The following is an 18,027-nucleotide window of genomic DNA, read 5'->3' on the forward strand; positions in this document are numbered from 1 at the left end:
TGCTGGTTGTTTTTTTTTTTGTTTTGTTTGTTGTTTTTTTTTACAGGCAAACTGGTTTTAAGGAGTTTTAGTTTTGATCAGTTTGATGGACAAGGAAAAAAATGTAGTTTTTCATTAATTTACATGATGATCAAGCAAATTTGTCCAACCCCAAACGTTTTATTTAGATATATATATATATATATATATATATATATATATATATATATATTCGAGATGTAAAATGTATTTGACTCATTTGTAATAATCAGAGCACTTAATGCTTTAGGTTCAGGTGAATTAGTGCATCAAGCGTATTTCCAACAGTCTGTTACATTACATTCTCTATGGAGTGAATTGTGTTCCATTATTGTTCCAGGGAACGAATGGGTTTTGTAAAAATGCAGTCCAGAAATGAAATCTTGAAAAACAAGATATTCTGTGTGTGATGGGTGACACCTATTTTTTAATATGGAAAGGGGGCAGGCAGAAACTTTTGGGCATCTTTAAAAAGAAAATAAAAATCTGTTAAATATTTGTGAAACTGTGAAAAAAATATTTTTCTCAAATTAATAAATACATAAACGAGAAAGAAGATTTCTTAGATCTGTTTTAGTTTAATCTTTTATTCATATGTTTGTATTAAAAATATCTTCAAAACTTATTTTTAAGGCAAAGAAAGCATTTAACTTCAGAGTAAATGTATCACAAACAAACCATATGTATGCATATAAAAAACTTGGATGTGTGTATTATACAGAGTAGAAAGTTCAAGTCACCATGGAGACGTGTCAGGAATTGAAAGTGGCTGATTGGAAGGCAAACAGCTGCAGAATGCGCGATATAAAACAAATGCTTAGAAATGCAATAAAAAGAACATAATTTCAGATGCAACATATTGTGTCATTCACTGCAAGCAAATAATCATTTTGAAAAGATCATGAAGGATAATCAGAAAAGCAATAAACTAAAACAATCCTGTCAAACAGGTTCTGCTCTTTATATGGCACAATTAACCCAAAGATGTATAAAAATAAGAAAGTTAAAAAGTACAGTTGCCTTAATTTGATTGATGTTTTAAAGCAATGCTGCAGAGCATACAGTAACAAAAAATTTACTGACTTTAAAAATTCTGTCTTTGCCAAAAACAAAACAGAAATATTACTGTCTGCAGCCCGAGACAGATAATAAAGAATGATTTAACATCTTATCCAAATAATTTAGGTTTTAGATTTAAACACGTCAAAAATTGAACTCTACAAAATTCCTATTTCATTAGGCTAAATATTTTTGGAATAGCCCATTCAGAAAAACATGATGACAACTGAACAAATTATTTTAAATTCAACAAGAGGAAAAATGTATGGAAATTTAACGACATGATTGGCACTTAGCTTTGCTTCCATTTTATAATAATGCTCACTAACTAATGTGTTGCATTTCCCTTTTAAAATTCACCTTTCTGAATATTTAAAATAAAATCTTTTTATGTTACATCAACTTTCCAATGAAGTTTAGAAGTTAAAGATGATGCTTTTGGATATGAAGGCTAAACATGTTAAAATGAGATTCAACTTTAGCTTGTTTGATGTTAATTGCTACATGTTAGCTTGCTAACAGATTAAATGAAGATTTTAAATGAGGTACTGTACATGATAACCTAATAAACAGCTTATCTGTGGCAAACGTGTTAGCAAGCTAACATTGTAATGAAATGCTACTAGTATTTTAACATGCAGGTTTATGGCACAGAAAAATACAACAGAATATAAGCGAATTGGTTAACTGTTAATTGATATTGAGTGATATTATCAGTATGCAAGCGTTTTAATTGATATTAGCTTTAAAACTAAATATGGGATATCGGCTGTTCCACCAATACATTCACTGCTATGACAAAAACGTGAGGATTATGCCTTCGTCCGCAGGTTACTTGCACCCAATTGATGGCTTATGGCTGGTTTATACTCGGAAACCAGGTCGTCTGCGTGTGTCGCAGACACTCTGCTGCACCTCTACGAATATGTAGGTGACCGCAGACAGTCATGCAGACAGGAGGACTCTGATTGGTCAAATCTACATCTGATCTACACTATGCGTATTTCGTGCTAGGTACTGTACCGGCTTGTTTTGTTTGTATGACCGAAATTGTGGAAAATGACTCATGAAGATGGACCAGCTAGAAGAGCGAGGTGCGCGAAAACGCGTCTAGATCCCGGCTCTTTTTCGCCCCTCTGTTGTCCCAAAAACGTGCCCTTTGCGTTTTTCCACTTCCTCATCGCCTGGGCCGTATCAAGACCTGCAGCTAGTCCGTGATTGTCCCTCTTACATTTTGGCTTGGAATAACATAGTGCAGACCATGTTTAAATATTGGGCATAAATCAAAAATGTCTGCGACAAGCTCACTGCGACACACTTATGCAGGAGTATAAGCAGGCCTTTATTCTGTCACAAGTTGTTTTTCCATCAGCTTTTTCTAATGTGCATTTTGAAGTATCCCATCAAAAAAGTTTGATGCAGACAGCAAAATAAAATAAAAGAGCTTTTATTCTCGCTTGGGGTGGTTTTATGCTATTGCGAAAAAGGGTTGATACTCAAAACGGGGGATGGAAACACTTCAGATTAGCTTATATTGAACTTTTAACTCACATGACTGATCAGCTGTTTCTGATGTTGTCGTCTTCCTGCAACCTCTACTTTCTGTTGATTACAGCAATGTTTGAGGACGTACTTTGGACAACAACATTACGTGGCGCTTGGTTAATAAGCTTTAAACTGAGAGGAGACACCACAAATTCGCATTTCCTTTCTAAGAACTTTTAAAAGTTCACTGAAAGTTCACAGTTCTGTTGGTTGGAAACATGGGTAAAGAGGAGATGCTGAGGCAAAAATGACGGTGGTTTGGTTGAATTTGAGAAACATCCAAAAGGCTAAAAAGGAGGAGGAAAACTATCTAGTGTCTCAAAGGCCAAGTTCACATTGCAGACCTTAATGCTCAGTTCTAATTTTTTTGTGATATCCAATTTTTTTTCAGATACAGGTCATATATGGGCAAAAAAATCGGATTTGGGTCACTTCAGGCTGCTGTGTTAAAGTAGCCTAAGTAGGTCTAGGGCAGGCATTCCCAAAGTTGTTCCAAGAGGGCCGCTGTCCTGCAAGTTTTAGAGGTTTCTCTGCTTTAAGCACAGCTGATTCTAATGATTGCAGTTAAGCAACAGCCTGTTAATCAACTATCAATGTAAATGAGCTTTGCTGGAGCAGGGAAACATCTAAAACCTGCAGGACAGTGGTCCTTGAGGACTGACTTTGGGGATGCCTGTGTAGAGGGAAAAAAATCGGTATTGGTTATTGGGCAGTTGGGTTGCAAAAAAACATCATAAATGTTATGTTATACATACAATGTTAATCGAAAGTTTGGATTAGCATTTATTATAAGAGACAAAAGAGTTGGAAAACTTAGAGTGCAGAACTTTACTATTACTATAGCCAAATACTCCTACAGATAGTTACGCTATTAAGTTACGCTATTAGTTACTTAGTGCTGCATTTGATACAGTTGACCATAATATTCTTTTAGAAAGACTTGAATATTTTGTTGGAATTAAAGGAACAGCACTAGACTGGTTTAAATCTTATCTATCTGATCGAATTCAGTTTGTTCATGTTAATGATAGATCTTCAACACGCTCAAAGGTTACCTGTGGAGTACCACAGGGATCAGTGCTAGGACCAATTCTCTTTACTTTATACATGCTCCCAATTGGTAGAATTATTAGACAGCATGGGATTAATTTCCACTGTTATGCTGATGATACCCAGCTATATCTGTCTATAAATCCAGATGAAGCTAACCCATTACATAGATTACAGGCATGTCTTGAAGACATAAAAACCTGGATGACTCTTAATTTTCTGCTTCTGAATGCAGACAAAACAGAAGTTATAGTCTTTGGACCAGAGTCTCTGAAAAAGAAACTGATTAGCCAGTCACTTCATTTGGATGGGATTAAACTGAATTCAGATAATAAAGTAAAAAAATCTTGGTGTTATTTTTGATCAGGACCTGTCATTTAAATCCCATATCAAAGAGGTTTCTAGAATTTCCTTCTTTCATCTGAGGAACATTGCAAAAATTAGAAATATCCTGTCCAGGGGTGATGCTGAGAAACTAGTCCATGCATTTGTTACTTCAAGGCTGGACTATTGTAATTCTTTACTATCAGGAAGTCCACAAACTGTAGTTAAAAGCCTTCAGCTGATCCAAAATGCTGCAGCCAGAGTTCTAATGAAAATGAAAAAGAGAGATCATATCTCTCCTATCCTGGCTTCTCTTCATTGGCTTCCTGTTAAATCAAGAATAGAATTTAAAATCCTCCTTCTCACATATAAAGCCTTAAATGGCCAAGCTCCATCTTATATCAGAGATCTGATTGTTCCTTATGTTCCTAACAGAGCACTTCGCTCTCAATCTGCAGGTTTACTAGTGGTTCCTAGAATTTCTAAAAGTAGAATGGGAGGCAGATCTTTTAGTTATCAGGCTCCTCTCCTGTGGAACCAACTACCAGTTTTAGTCTGTGAGGCAGACACCCTGTCTACTTTTAAGGCTAGGCTTAAAACTTTCATTTTTGATAAAGCTTATAGTTAGGGTGGCTCAGGTTATCCTGAGCTATCTCTATAGTTATGCTGCTATAGGCTTAGACTTTTGGAGGACATAGGGACCCCCATTTCATCATTCTGCTTCATTCTCTCTCTGTTCTCCTATTCTGCAGAATCTGTTAGTTCAATCTCTAACCTTCTGCTCTCTCTGCTTTTCCTCAGAGTAGCTTTGCCTCGTCTGTTCCTGTTTGGCTGTGACGTCATCCTGGAAAAAAACATCAGCTGTGCTGCTTCTATCAACACCCTTGTTAATAGATGTTGGAGATCGGCCTGTTTTCCAGTGTGGTCCTGTTTCTCTGACCGTGACTGAGTGGATGTGCTCTCTTCGTCCTCTGGCATGGGAGCTGCCTTGGAGCTCGTCTGCCTGGCTGTGTGTTTCCTGGACCAGGCGCCTTTTACAGCTGCTTTTTGTATCTCTGCTTCTGTCTCCTTGAACCCCAGTCGGCCTCGGCAGATGGCCGCTCACACTGAGCCTGGTTCTGCTGGAGGTTTCTTCCTGTTAAAAGGGAGTTTTTCCTCTCCACTGTCGCTACAAGCATGCTTAGTGTGGGGGATTGTATTTGAGTCAATGAGTCAATGCAATCAACTGGTTTTCCTTAGATAGAAAACTTTGTATCAATTTGACTGTATGATCTGGTTGAACTGTAAAGTGCCTTGAGATGACATGTGTTGTGAATTTGGCGCTATATAAATAAACTGAATTGAATTGAATTAAAGGAGACCATAGAAGAAGGGTTCATTGTGAATTAGTTGCTTGTTTAAGCTTTATGCCACTACGCGTTCCGTCCTGCACATGCACAAGCAGATATACATCGGGGCGTCCATGTATAATGTAATTATGGTACTAAAATTACTTATTTCTATCCTTAATTTTCCAAATAAAGCTAAAACACATCTTTAAAAAATGTTTCATGACTTTTGTGAGACAATTTTAATGCTTTTTACATTTTCTCAGTTAAACTGCTTCTCTGATGCATCATCGGACATAAGCTGATAGCACATGCGCAGAACGGATCATGCTTCCGGGACGGATCGGGTAGTGGCAGTTTGTTAATACATCTTTTCACACTAAAGCAATACCCAGGGGGAAAGTTAGAAAAATCATGTACTGTGCAAGTCTCATTGAATCTTACCACTGAAGAAGAAAAGAAGTACATTTAGCTAGAGTATAAACACTGGAAAATCTTACTCGGATCTAATCCTATTGATAAGGTGGATATGTATGCATGATGCTGAAAATAAGCATTTGCTGTAACTCACAGTTGATACTGCTTCATGTGTGCCATGTTATGTCCTTTACAGATTATCCAAAGAATCATTGTCTTTGAGTCCTTCAGCTGATGTCCGTCAGCTCTGTGTTTATTTTCTTAACAGTTATTGCGAGGCAATCAATAGCTTGCCCTGAATACCCATAACTGGTCTCCAAGTCATCGTCCTCTCAGCCATCGTCGTTGACAGAGTACTGCCTCACCAGGAGAGGTCTTCTATGATGAGGTATCTCATTTTTGTAGTCATTGGCGTAGATAACCACTTTGCCAACGTCGTCAGCTCTGCTCATAGGGCTGTAATCCATGGAAACCCCAGAGTCTGCAACTGCCATGTAGGTGTATCCCTGTTCTTTGCCTATCCAGGCATTGTTAGGATACTCAAAGCTGGACTGAGATGAAAGGTTCCCAGAACCGGTGCTTTGCTGCACAGAGCCCAGGTCAGAGTGAGACTCACTGCTGGGAGTCTTTCTGGAGTCAAAGAGAACCCCAAGCGGTGAGGCTTCCTCAAGAGCGTCCTCTGTGTGCTCTTCTTCGTTGCGTTTGTTGCCGCTGAGGGTGATGTAGGTGTCTTGGGATTCCAGTAGAGAACACTGGGAGCTGGGGAGGGGATGCTGTTGGAACTCCCGAAGACGATCCAACAGCCAGTGATCATGATGGGGGGCTCTCCACTCTGGTGTTTGAACAGAATCAACTCTGTCCACTGACTCTCCATCAGGGGAACTTGTATTCAAAACCCCGCTCTCATTGCTGACGATGTTCTGCGCTTTTGAGGCCTTTGGTGGAAGTGGTGGTGATGACAACGGCGGGCAAAGGTTGAGTTCTGAGAGTACTTCCAGTGGAGAGGGGCATTCTTCAGAGAGGATGAAAGGGGAAGTCAGCCATAGGCTTCCACTGGTCTGTCCCAACCACTCCTATGTGGAAACACAAAGAAATGAGTGAGCATGCTCACAAAAACCACAAAATCAAAGGTAACCATGTTTCTAAGACGTTCTTACCTGGAAGTCCCCACCGTATACTGTGAAAAGACCTTGAAATTTATTGTCAGGAGTTGGAATAACCGGCCAGAATTTCTTGATAAGGAATCTAAACAGAAAGAAAGAATTGAATGCAACGTTCCGCAACTTTTACATTCATAGTTTTTGGGTATATTCAGCCAATGAATCATTTTGTAGCATCGAAATAAGCCATAGATGTGTTTAATCCTAGAACACTGACCTGTGATGGGACAGAAGCATAGCAACACAAAGCAGAACGAGGATGAAAAGGATGATGAGGGTCAGAGACACAATAAGTGGGTCAAGATCTGTAGGGTAGAAGGAAAGTTAAGGTTGATTTAGATCAGTTTTGTCCACATTTTTGTTATTTGGGGCAAAATCATTAGATGGAAAGTTCACACAGCCACAACACATATTTAACACAACAACAGTTCTGTTTTTTTTTTAATTTACCTGCTCACCTATGATCTAAGGATGCAATAGAAAAAGAATAATGTCGTCATAGGAAGGCGATAACCAATTAAAAACCAATTAAAAACCAGCAGGGTCCGAATAAAGAAAATCATCAACCAATAAAGGTCAGGGGAAATTTTTAATTATAATCTGTTACTTTAAACATAATTTAACACTTAAATAAAATTAGGTTTTTATACATTTTATGAATTTTTAACTTCAAAAAATAGAAAGTTTTTCCATCTTAAAATCAAAAGTGTTTTTAAACTAGAGAACAAAAATCGCTCAGTTTGGTATATAGACAATTTCCTGATTCACATATTTTATAAAAAAGTTTTTATTTTATTTTTTTCTGGCTTAATGAGAGCAGTGGGCTTTAGGCTGCCCTGCAAGGCTTTAAACCTGGGTTTGAATGGAGACTAAGCCATTCTAAAGCACAGATCAAGGTGCTCATTTTGAGCCTGGATCCATATTTATTTTTGATTCTGTTCATGGTGGAGAATCCTGCTTCACAGCAGCAGGTTGACCCAAACATCCTCTAAATGTTTGAGCAACATGCGGTAATTTATAAATCTTTTGGTCCGGATTAGCCAGCAGGTGGGTTAGGATCCGGACCGCGGTCGGCTAATCTGTGACCTCTGCTCTACACCAATACCTAAAATTTACTTTCATAAAGTAGGATTGTGCAGTAATCGAAGGTAAACTTCTGCTGGTGAACCAAACCTCTAATTCTGTTTAGGGCCAATATATAAATAGTCCAGGGGCCACAAATGTTCCCTGGGCCACAATTTAGATCTTTAAATGTGCAGATAATACCTCATATATCACTGCACAAACGATCTAGAAATAAGTAAAAATGTCTTAAATTAAGTGTATTCGCCGTTAATTTGAGTAGGTAAATGAGATAGTTTGCCAATGGAATGAGTATTTTTACTCTTAAAATAAGATAATTAGGTAATATGCACTTGAAATAAGTCAATGCAATTGTGTTTTCTTATTTTAAGTGTTAATTGTCTTGTTCTATTCGCAAAATGTCTCTTTTACCTCCTCAATTCAAGAACAAATGCACTTATTTTAAGAAAAAATGACTTAACTAGATTTAGCATATCAAGCACAATCTTTTTAGAACATTCTAATTTAACTGGGATGCATTATAATATGATCATAAATAGGAAACATGCAGAACATCTACCTGCAGGCAAAGTCTCTATGAACACAGGGTCACTCCAGGCGCTCCAATAGCCATCATAGGCGATGCCATCCAGGTTCACCCGGACTTGAACCTTGTACTTTGTACTAGACTCAAGGCCCCTCAGGATCATCTCAGAGCAGGCCTGTATCTCCTCCACCTGCAGACAGAGAGTGAAATTCACTGCATGCAGTGAAAATTCTTCCATGTTTCTTACACTGGTGTGGTCACTAAACAGCCTTCATACCTGCCCAAGTTCACTGTCCACCGGAGCATAACGAATCTCATAGATCATGGTGTCACCCATGTACTTCGGGGAGGGCGGCACCCAGCTCACGTTCAGCTGCCCCTGATGGCCCGTGGTGCTCACCGTCACATTTTTAGGAGGATCGAGCAGAACTGCCAGACAAACATGAAGGTAAACATGAGGTAATTATTTTAAAAAAGAATGAGAAACAAACTTTCTTTCACAATGACAACTTTTACTAATTCTAAAAACCTAACATTGTTTTGTTACATATAAAGTTAGAGGGAAAAGTATTTATTTTAAAACCAATCCAGTTTTTTCCAATACATCCGATACTTGGACTGAGAATATCGCCGATATCTGATAACAATCTGATTCAACAAATAGATTATATATCTTTTCACATGAGTGAACATGAACATTGTTAAAAGAAAGTTAACAAATGAACAATAAATGTGCTTTATATTATTTATTGACAAATAAGCAGCGAAAAGAAATAACAGTTCCATGTGAATTGCACTGGATTGTTTCTCTGATATCTGATATTAAATCATTGATATCTGATACCTGGATTGGATATCGGTGCCTCTTTTTGGATATGTTTTCACCAAGATTTTTGATGACAAAAAATGTCAGTTTTAACCCAACTTTTTACAAAAACAGTCTGATATGACGGAGAGTTCATCAGTTTTAGTTTGGTCCCAGTTTCTTTATTAGATTTGCAGCAGATCTGGATTGTAATAAGAGGGATCTGATCGAGCTTTAACCTGCACCGTTCCATACAGCAGCTTTAGTTACACGTTTAATGCTGCTGTCCTGCCGGTGTGGCAGTCTCAAGTTTCGTTTTGTTTGTTTTTTTACAGCAATTAAATTCTTTTCCTGCAGAATTTTCCTGCAGCTCAATCCATGCTGCCACCCCCGTGTAGGGATGTTTTATTCCAGTTGATAATTAAGTCAAACTGGATAACTTCTAAAGGAAAGTGCACTGGATTTTTATTTGGAATATACAGGTGCTGGTCATAAAATTAGAATATCATGAAAAAGTAGATTGATTTCAGTAATTCCATTTAAAAAGTGAAACTTGTATATTATATTCATACATTACATACAAACTCATATATTTCAGATGTTTATTTTGTTTAATTTTGATGATTACAAATGACAACAAATGAAAATCTCAAATTCATCATATCAGAAAATTAGAATATTACTGAAGACCAATAAAAACAAAGGATTTATAGAAATGTTGGCCAACTGAAAAGTATGAACATGAAAAGTATGAGCATGTACAGCACTCAGTATTTAGTTGGGCCTCCTTTGGCCTGTATTACTGCAGCAATGCGGCGTGGCATGGAGTCGATCAGTCTGTGGCACTGCTCAGGTGTTATGATAGCCCAGGTTGCTCTAATAGTGGCTTTTAGCTCTTCTGAATTGTTGGGTCTGGTGTATTGCATCTTCTTCTTCACAATACCCCATAGATTTTCTATGGGGTTAAGGTCAGGAGAGTTTGCTGGCCAATTAAGAACAGGGATACCATGGTCCTTCAACCAGGTACTGGTAGCTTTGGCACTGTGTGCAGGTGCCAAGTCCTGTTGGAAAATGAAATCTGCATCTCCAAAAAGTTGGTCAGCTGCAGGAAGCATGAAGTGCTCTAAAACTTCCTGGTATGTGGCTGCGTTGACCCTGGACCTCAGAAAACACAATGGACCAACACCAGCAGATGACATGGCACCCCAAACCATCACTGACTGTGGAAACTTTACACTGGACTTCAAGCAACGTGGATGAAGTGCCTCTCTTCTTTTCCTCCAGACTCTGGGACCTTGATTTCCAAAGGAAATGCAAAATTTACTTTCATCAGAGAACATGACTTTGGACCACTCACCAGCAGTCCAGTCCTGTTTCTCTTTAGCCCAGGCAAGACGCTTCTGACGCTGTCTGTGGTTCAAGAGTGGCTTGACACAAGGAATGCGACAGCAGAAACCCATGTCTTTCATACGTCTGTGTGTGGTGGTTCTTGAAGCACTCACTCCAGCTGCAGTCCACTCTTTGTGAATCTCCCCCACATTTTTGAATGGGTTTTGTTTCACAATCCTCTCCAGGGTGCGGTTATCTCTCTTGCTTGTACACTTTTTTCGACCACATCTTTTCCTTCCCTTCGCCTCTCTATTAATGTGCTTGGACACTGAGCTCTGTGAACAGCCAGCCTCTTTAGCGATGACCTTTTGTGTCTTGCCCTCCTTGTGCAAGGTGTCGATGGTCGTCTTTTGGACAACTGTCAAGTCAGCAGTCTTCCCCATGATTGTGTAGCCTATAGAACTAGACTGAAAGACCATTTAAAGGCTTTTGCAGGTGGTTTGAGTTAATTAGCTGATTAGAGTGTGGCACCAGGGGCCATCAATTTTGAACCTTTTCACAATATTCTAATTTTCTGATATGATGAATTTGAGATTTTCATTTGTTGTCATTTGTAATCCTCAAAATTAAACAAAATAAACATCTGAAATATATGAGTTTGTATGTAATGTATGAATATAATATACAAGTTTCACTTTTTAAATGGAATTACTGAAATCAATCTACTTTTTCATGATATTCTAATTTTATGACCAGCACCTGTAGAGGAAAAGTAAAGTAGGAAACCACAGGGGAACATGAACGAGAGCACACACACACACAGACTTACACAGCAGCTCAATGAGAAGGCTGCGGTTATGGATCTGGATTCCCTCTCGATAAACTTGGATGTCCAGTTGGGCAAACATCTGAACCTGCTTCAAACGGCAGATGAAGAGCCTCTTCCCACCTGTGGCAGGCAGGACGTCCAGCGGACACGTGTTCATTGTTTTCTCATTTCTGTTCAGATAAGAAAAGTGGATGTGACACAACATTTAGGGTCTGGAAAGAAGATGTTGGATTGAATTTTATTGACTTTTATTTATATGAAGCCGACTCACTGATAAGCATACGTGAAGGAGTACTGATCCACAGAGCCAGCCCGCTCCTCATCTTCCACCCAGAAGCACGTAAAGTCCTTTTTGGTCTCTGTGAAGCACTTTGGATTCTTTGGTTCCTGTTTTAGAAGCATTGAAACTGAACAGAGAGAATGAAGCTGTGAGATTATCTGGAGAAGATTCTCAGTCATCCAGGTCATTGTCATTCCAAAAAAAAAAAAAAAGAAAGTTAAAAAACAATCCACATGACTTTGTTTCCAAGTTTGAACATTTTCTGCTTCCTATCCAGGAAGCTTTTTCCATTCAACATTTAAGGAATAGGGTTGAGTTGGAGGTGGGCTCCTGTATAAAACCTCAAATACAACCCTATTCCTGATGTTTTGGATTGAAAAAGCTTCCTGGATGGGAAACGAAATGTGTTCAAACTTGGAAACAAAGTCCAGTGCATGGTTTTAAACTTTACTTTTTTTGTATGAGATTATCATATTCACATCAAAATGATCAAAGCTGCTGAAAACACAAACAAAAATTGAACAGTTTCTACACTGAAAAAAATAATGCAACCATTTTTTTGGCATTCACTTAATTTATATTTAGTTACTTTAACACAATTGTTTCATGATAGCAGGGTAGGACATAAAATTGTGTTAAAGTAACTAAATATTATTAAGTAAATGCCAAAAGCAGTCGCATTATTTTTTTCAGTGTATCTTTCTACACTTATTGTTGAATTGATGTCTCACACCCTGCTCTGCATCAATAACAGCTGCATGAAGCTGATCCTACCTTTCCTGTTGAAGTCCTGCGCATCTTTCAGGAGCCCAGCAGCTCCAGCAGCGCAGAGCATCAGGAAAAGTGCCACCAGTCGGATGATTTGGTCACATGTCATCCTTTTGTCCTGTCTGTGCGCAGAAAGACTCGGACTGTGCTGTCCACCTGCATCCCCGGACAACCAACTGTCAGAAAACAGGCGCGTCGAAGCCAGCAGTGTTTGCTGTTTTTTTCCTTTTTCTTTTTCTTCAGATATGGCAGAGATGGCGCTGCGCTCTTACGCGCCTGTTGGACCGCGATAAGACGCGGCGTTGAGATGTTTACGCTCTGCAGTCAGAGGAAAAGGGGGTGGAGCGAAAAAACTGTCCATAAACTGTAAGAAAGCAGTTTGATTCAGTTTTTTTTCTCTGAGATCCAAACTGCGCGTAAAAATGCTCCAAACAGCAGGTTGGGTTGATGCAACTTCCTGCAGAGCTACTGCTGGTTTTATAGAAATAAAAACAAAATCAACCATTTTCCCTCTAAGACATCTTAATAAAACTCAGAACAGCTAAAAATAAAAATAGAAAAAGCCCTGTGGTAACTGTGGAGGAGCAGCAGAGTTGCATCAGCCAGTGTGAAATCATTTGACTTTATAATTTAGAAAATAGCAACAGGGAATCCTTCATGAGCAGTGCTTCATGAAGAAGATTCTCTGATCAGATGAAATCAAAACTGTGAATTTTGTTTGGTTGCAAAACAAAACTAATCATGTGAACCTGAAGGAAACATTAGGATGTCCCAATACAACTTCCATTTTTCCAGTATGATAGTAATATCGCACCTTTGAGTATAAACCGATACCGATATTGGCTTAATATGATATGAGCACATATAATTTATTACTAATTGTGCAGAAAAATCCATTGATATCAGTCACACAAAGAAAAAAAAAATCAACATCAAAGAAATTGAAATGTATATTTGAGCCTTTTCGTTTGAAAGATCCCACTTTAATTTATTATTTTTTTAAATTTTCAAATAAAAGCCCAATTGCATGTATTCAGTGTCTCTATCAGTTTTCTGATGTGGGAGATTTTAGATGCAGGCTGTTTTATTCTGCTAATCATCTATGGCTGATATCAAACCTGTTTCCATCCATAGAAAACATGGTGGAGGAAGCATCATGCTGTGGGAAGGCTTTCCTTTAATAAGAACAAGCACCATGCCGTTTACATTTGATTACTGCTAAGAAATGAGAATGTCATGAAAGCTTTACAAAATGAAAGTTTCATTTTGTAAACACTCTGTGTATACAAAATTGACAATAAAAGTTGTCTAAATCTAAGTCTAAGAAAGTTGACAGAAAAATGTATAATGCTGAAAAAGGGGAAATGATAGAAGAAAGTCTTTTGGATGCAGCAAAATAGTTCTATAAAGGCTGGGATTCCAACTGGAGAACAAACCCAAGAGAGCTACTATGGTCAAGATGAATTTTACATAACATAAATATAGCAAAAAATGTAATAATTCATGATTTTAGTATATTTTCTTTAACTTTCTCTTCAGTACTTTAAAGATACATTATACAAATGAAGTTGGGGTTTTGTTTTCTACATTTTTCTGAATTGATTTTTTACCTTTGTTGCATGAGAAAAACATGTTTATGAATTGTATCAATCCCCTTTTCTTCTAAAACTGTAAAATATGTGATTATAATGAAGTAAAGGGGGGGTACCCAAAAACACACTTCAGTCACCTTTGATTTAAACAAAAGCATATCATGTCAGTTTAAAATCTGAACTCATACTTAAATCCAAAGCTTATAGAAACATTCCCCAATATAAAGGGGGCTTTTATTTTCATGTTTACTCAAAAGGGCACCAAGAAAATCTAAAGATGATTTTCCTTCTCCTTTACAACTATTAACTGCTTTCTGTTGAAATGAAATCCCAATGAAGTACGTCACAGTTTGTGTTTGTAATCTTCCCAAATCTGGCATAACGACTTCTATAAAATACCATGGATACAATGGATTGATTGATTGATAGATTGCAGCACCTTGAGTGATCAGCAACAGCTCGGTGTAATGGAAACCGCAGCAAGCCCTCAGCCTACAGGAGGAACATTTAAACGGTTCCTTATCTCCCGTCTGCACTCTAATGTTTTCATCGTTTGAGCTGCACAGAACCATGTGTCTACACTCGTGATAAGTGGCTTTGATGGGGGAGGGGTGGGGATGGGGGGGCAGCAGCCCATCCCCATCAGTTTGAATGCAACTCGGTGCATATTTACATCACTTGGGTGCTGATGTAAACAGAGATCCACATTGGACCACAAAAAAATAGGCGAAGGATTCATAAACATTCTTCTTTAAAACTTATCTAATTATGAAATATTACGAGGGTTAGGCCGTCCAGGAGAGGTGGTGGTTTCTGTTCCGTATTAGCAGGAAACCTGTCTATTGTGGCTTCTCTGTTTTTTTCCAATAAAGATAAAAACCACAACCTTTTGTTAGTGATAAAGGTTAAATCTGAGGTCATAACTTAAACTTGAGAAAATTGAGATGCTGCCAGGAGTTAAGCCAGGCTGCAGTGCATGAAAAAAACACACAGATAACTGCTTTAGATAGGCTAACATTTCTATTGGATTATCTGTATTTCCATGTAGTTTATTGACAAATACCCTTAAGAGAATGTTTCTGGGTTTTTTCTAATGTTAAGACCTAACTAGTTTAAACATCACAAAACAACTTAAGCAAATATGAAAATATCATTTCTCTAGTAGAAAACCTGGACCCTGGATAAAATTACATAAAATTATCATTAATTAAACACATTTTATGGTTCCATTTGACTAGCAACATCATTGCCTGGTTATTCCCAAACCTATTGACTCAATAAACTTGAATAAACACTTAAATAAAACCAGATTCACATCATGAGAAAGGCAAAAAAATAAAAAATAAATCTGAAAAGGCACACCTTGTGCCTCTTTCTGACGAAAGTCATAAACAGATGAGAAAATAACTGACGTCAACTAGTCTGCCAAACATTTAAAGGAAGCAGGGAGACGACCAACATGGGAAGAAAGTGTTCTGTTCAGATGAGACTGAAGCTTTGCCAAAATTATTGAATCCAGAAAACTAGAACTGCACGTCACCCTGTTCACACCGCCATCATGGTCCTCATAGCAGCAGGCTCCGTATATCTTTTTTTGTTTGGTCATTTGTTTTTTTCTTTTCAAAATGGATATTAAAAACAAGTGGCTATTAGATTTTTATTTTGAAGTGACAGAACTATTCTTAATGCACCTTTTTCCTCCTTGTTTGCACCTTCTTAAATTACTACGCCAATATGTGACCAGTGAATTTCTCCACTGTGAGATCAATTGAGCTCATCTAATCTAATCTAAAATTAAAGCCTGATACAGAAAATACAAACAAAAGGGTTGTTATTTCATCCATCGAGCGGTGCTGGTGCCTATCTCCAGCTGTCACTGAGCGAAAGGTGGGATAAACCCTGGACAGGTTGCCTGTCCATCGCATGGCAACAAAGAGACAAACAGGACAAACAACCATTCACACACACACTCACAACTAAGGAGAATTTAGAGAAGCCAATTAACCTAACAGTCATGTTTTTGGGAGGAAACTGGAGTACCCGGAGAGAACCCACGTGTGCACAGGGAGAACATGCAAACTCCATGCAGAAAGGAATCGAATCTGAAACAGTCTTGCTGCAAGGCAGCACTGCTTCCTCCTGCTGCACTGTGCATCACGCCATCATTTCTTAAGAGGGCCATATTTGACAAAGCGCAGGTAAAACAAATAATCCAGAGAGTAACATCTTCTGCAAGAAAAATGAAGATTTTAAACCTTGTGGCTCAGGAGGTGGAGGCTATGTCCTGAAATCTGTATAACTACAGACTGTTTAATCCATTTTAAAAGCTAAATCTCCTCATGCATTGTGCTGAACATCTTCTTGCTCCCCTACTTACATGCAACATCTATGCTGAGATTTCTGTGGATGATAGGACTTGTTTTACCACGTCTAAAATTACAACCAAAGTTCTAAAGGCATGTAATGCTAAACTAAAGCAGCAATGACACCATGTCACTTTAGAAACATGTATGAAGAAACAAAAAATTGCCAGTTTTTGTTTCCGTTTTGAAGTAATTTCATTTTTGGTTTATCAAATATTCCTTTTGTCATAGAAATTTTTATTTTTTTTCCATTTAAGAAAAATAAAACTCAAAGAAAGATGCAGTGAAAGCAGCATCCTGCTGTGGAGCCAGATAGTTTCAACAGGGAATCTGGTTGAAGGGAAGATGGATGGAGCTGGAAAAACAGGAAAAAAAAAATCTAGCTAGCTCTATTACTGGAATAGAAGAGATGTGATAAAAAAACCACATTGTTACAACGGTTAAGAAAATAAATAAATAAATCAAGAATACTTTTGCATGTACTGTGATCTCAATTGTTTTCACATTTTTATTGGCTTTCCATGTTGCATCAAAGCTCAGTTTATAGATAACATTTTTAGCATTAGCTAACAGCTCTGATGATGAACTTTATATCACAATCCAGCAGCAGCCGCTCATTTAGCAGGAGGGAGGGGGACTGACCACTGCGTGGAGGGATGGGCCTGCATAGTGCACGGGTTATCAGCTCTGCTTCATAGTGACAGTTACTGGTCAGCACTGTGATAAAGTCAGATGGTTCAGCACATTCAGATACTAACCTTAAAAATGAACCAATCAAAGGAAAACTTACATTTTCTTCCATTAAAAGTAGATTTTAATGAAAGACTGAAAATGTTTGGTGAGGAAAAGGTTTAATATTTGTGAAAAACATATAAATCATACAGCACATGATTTATTTCTTGGTCAAAGATAAATGAATTATAACAGTAAAGGGGAAGAAAGTGGGCTTTTTTTGTTGCAACAGCAGCATCATGGAGGCTTTGACTTATCGCTGTCAGCAATCGATGTTCCTGCTTTTCTGGGCTCAGTTTCACTTTAGGGAGAATTACTAATCTCAGCAGGATAATTTACCACCATTATAAAGTAGTGGATTATGACAAATACAGGCTCCAGATAATCTTAGGGCAGCAGTGGGTTTAAAAGTAATGGAATCCATTAATTTTTTGATCACCTTTGGTTTTTCATTGTGTTCTCCAGGTAAAATACATTTAGAAATGAAAGACAAGGCTGGTAAATATTTAGTCTCAGGCAAAACGCCTTAGAAAGAATAGCCCAGTTAGACCACTGAGGACCTGAGGCAGGTCATGTGACTCCGCTTCCTCTGAGATGACGGATTACAGTAAATGAAACCTTTTATTAAACAGGTCTAAGTAAAACAAATAGTTCTAAACAAGCCCGGAGCATCACCAACCTCCCCCATGCATGAAGAGCTTTTAGGTCCAGTATCTTGTTAAAACCCATCTTATAGATGATCAAATATTGTCTCATCTCAGGTTCTACTGTAGTTGATTTAAGAAAGATCTAAATGTTTATGATTGGATGGAAATCGCT

The 18,027-nt window shown here is 38.0% G+C and overlaps 1 protein-coding gene across 1 annotated transcript; it reads right to left on the minus strand.

Moving 5' to 3' along the window:
- Window positions 1-5,400: 5,400 nt before the first annotated feature.
- epor (erythropoietin receptor) lies at window positions 5,401-12,823 on the minus strand. Its single transcript, XM_038296746.1, has 8 exons — window positions 12,528-12,823; window positions 11,745-11,880; window positions 11,474-11,643; window positions 8,788-8,939; window positions 8,544-8,700; window positions 7,119-7,206; window positions 6,899-6,986; window positions 5,401-6,814 (listed from the first exon to the last, which is right to left on the minus strand). The coding sequence occupies exons 1-8, from the start codon at window positions 12,628-12,630 to the stop codon at window positions 6,074-6,076; spliced, it is 1,635 nt and encodes a 544-aa protein (XP_038152674.1). The 5' UTR covers window positions 12,631-12,823; the 3' UTR covers window positions 5,401-6,073.
- Between the last annotated feature and the right edge of the window lie 5,204 nt (window positions 12,824-18,027).

The sequence above is a fragment of the Cyprinodon tularosa genome, unplaced genomic scaffold, assembly GCF_016077235.1.
Source record: "Cyprinodon tularosa strain WSP-4 unplaced genomic scaffold, ASM1607723v1 ctg376, whole genome shotgun sequence".
NCBI lineage: Eukaryota > Metazoa > Chordata > Actinopteri > Cyprinodontiformes > Cyprinodontidae > Cyprinodon > Cyprinodon tularosa.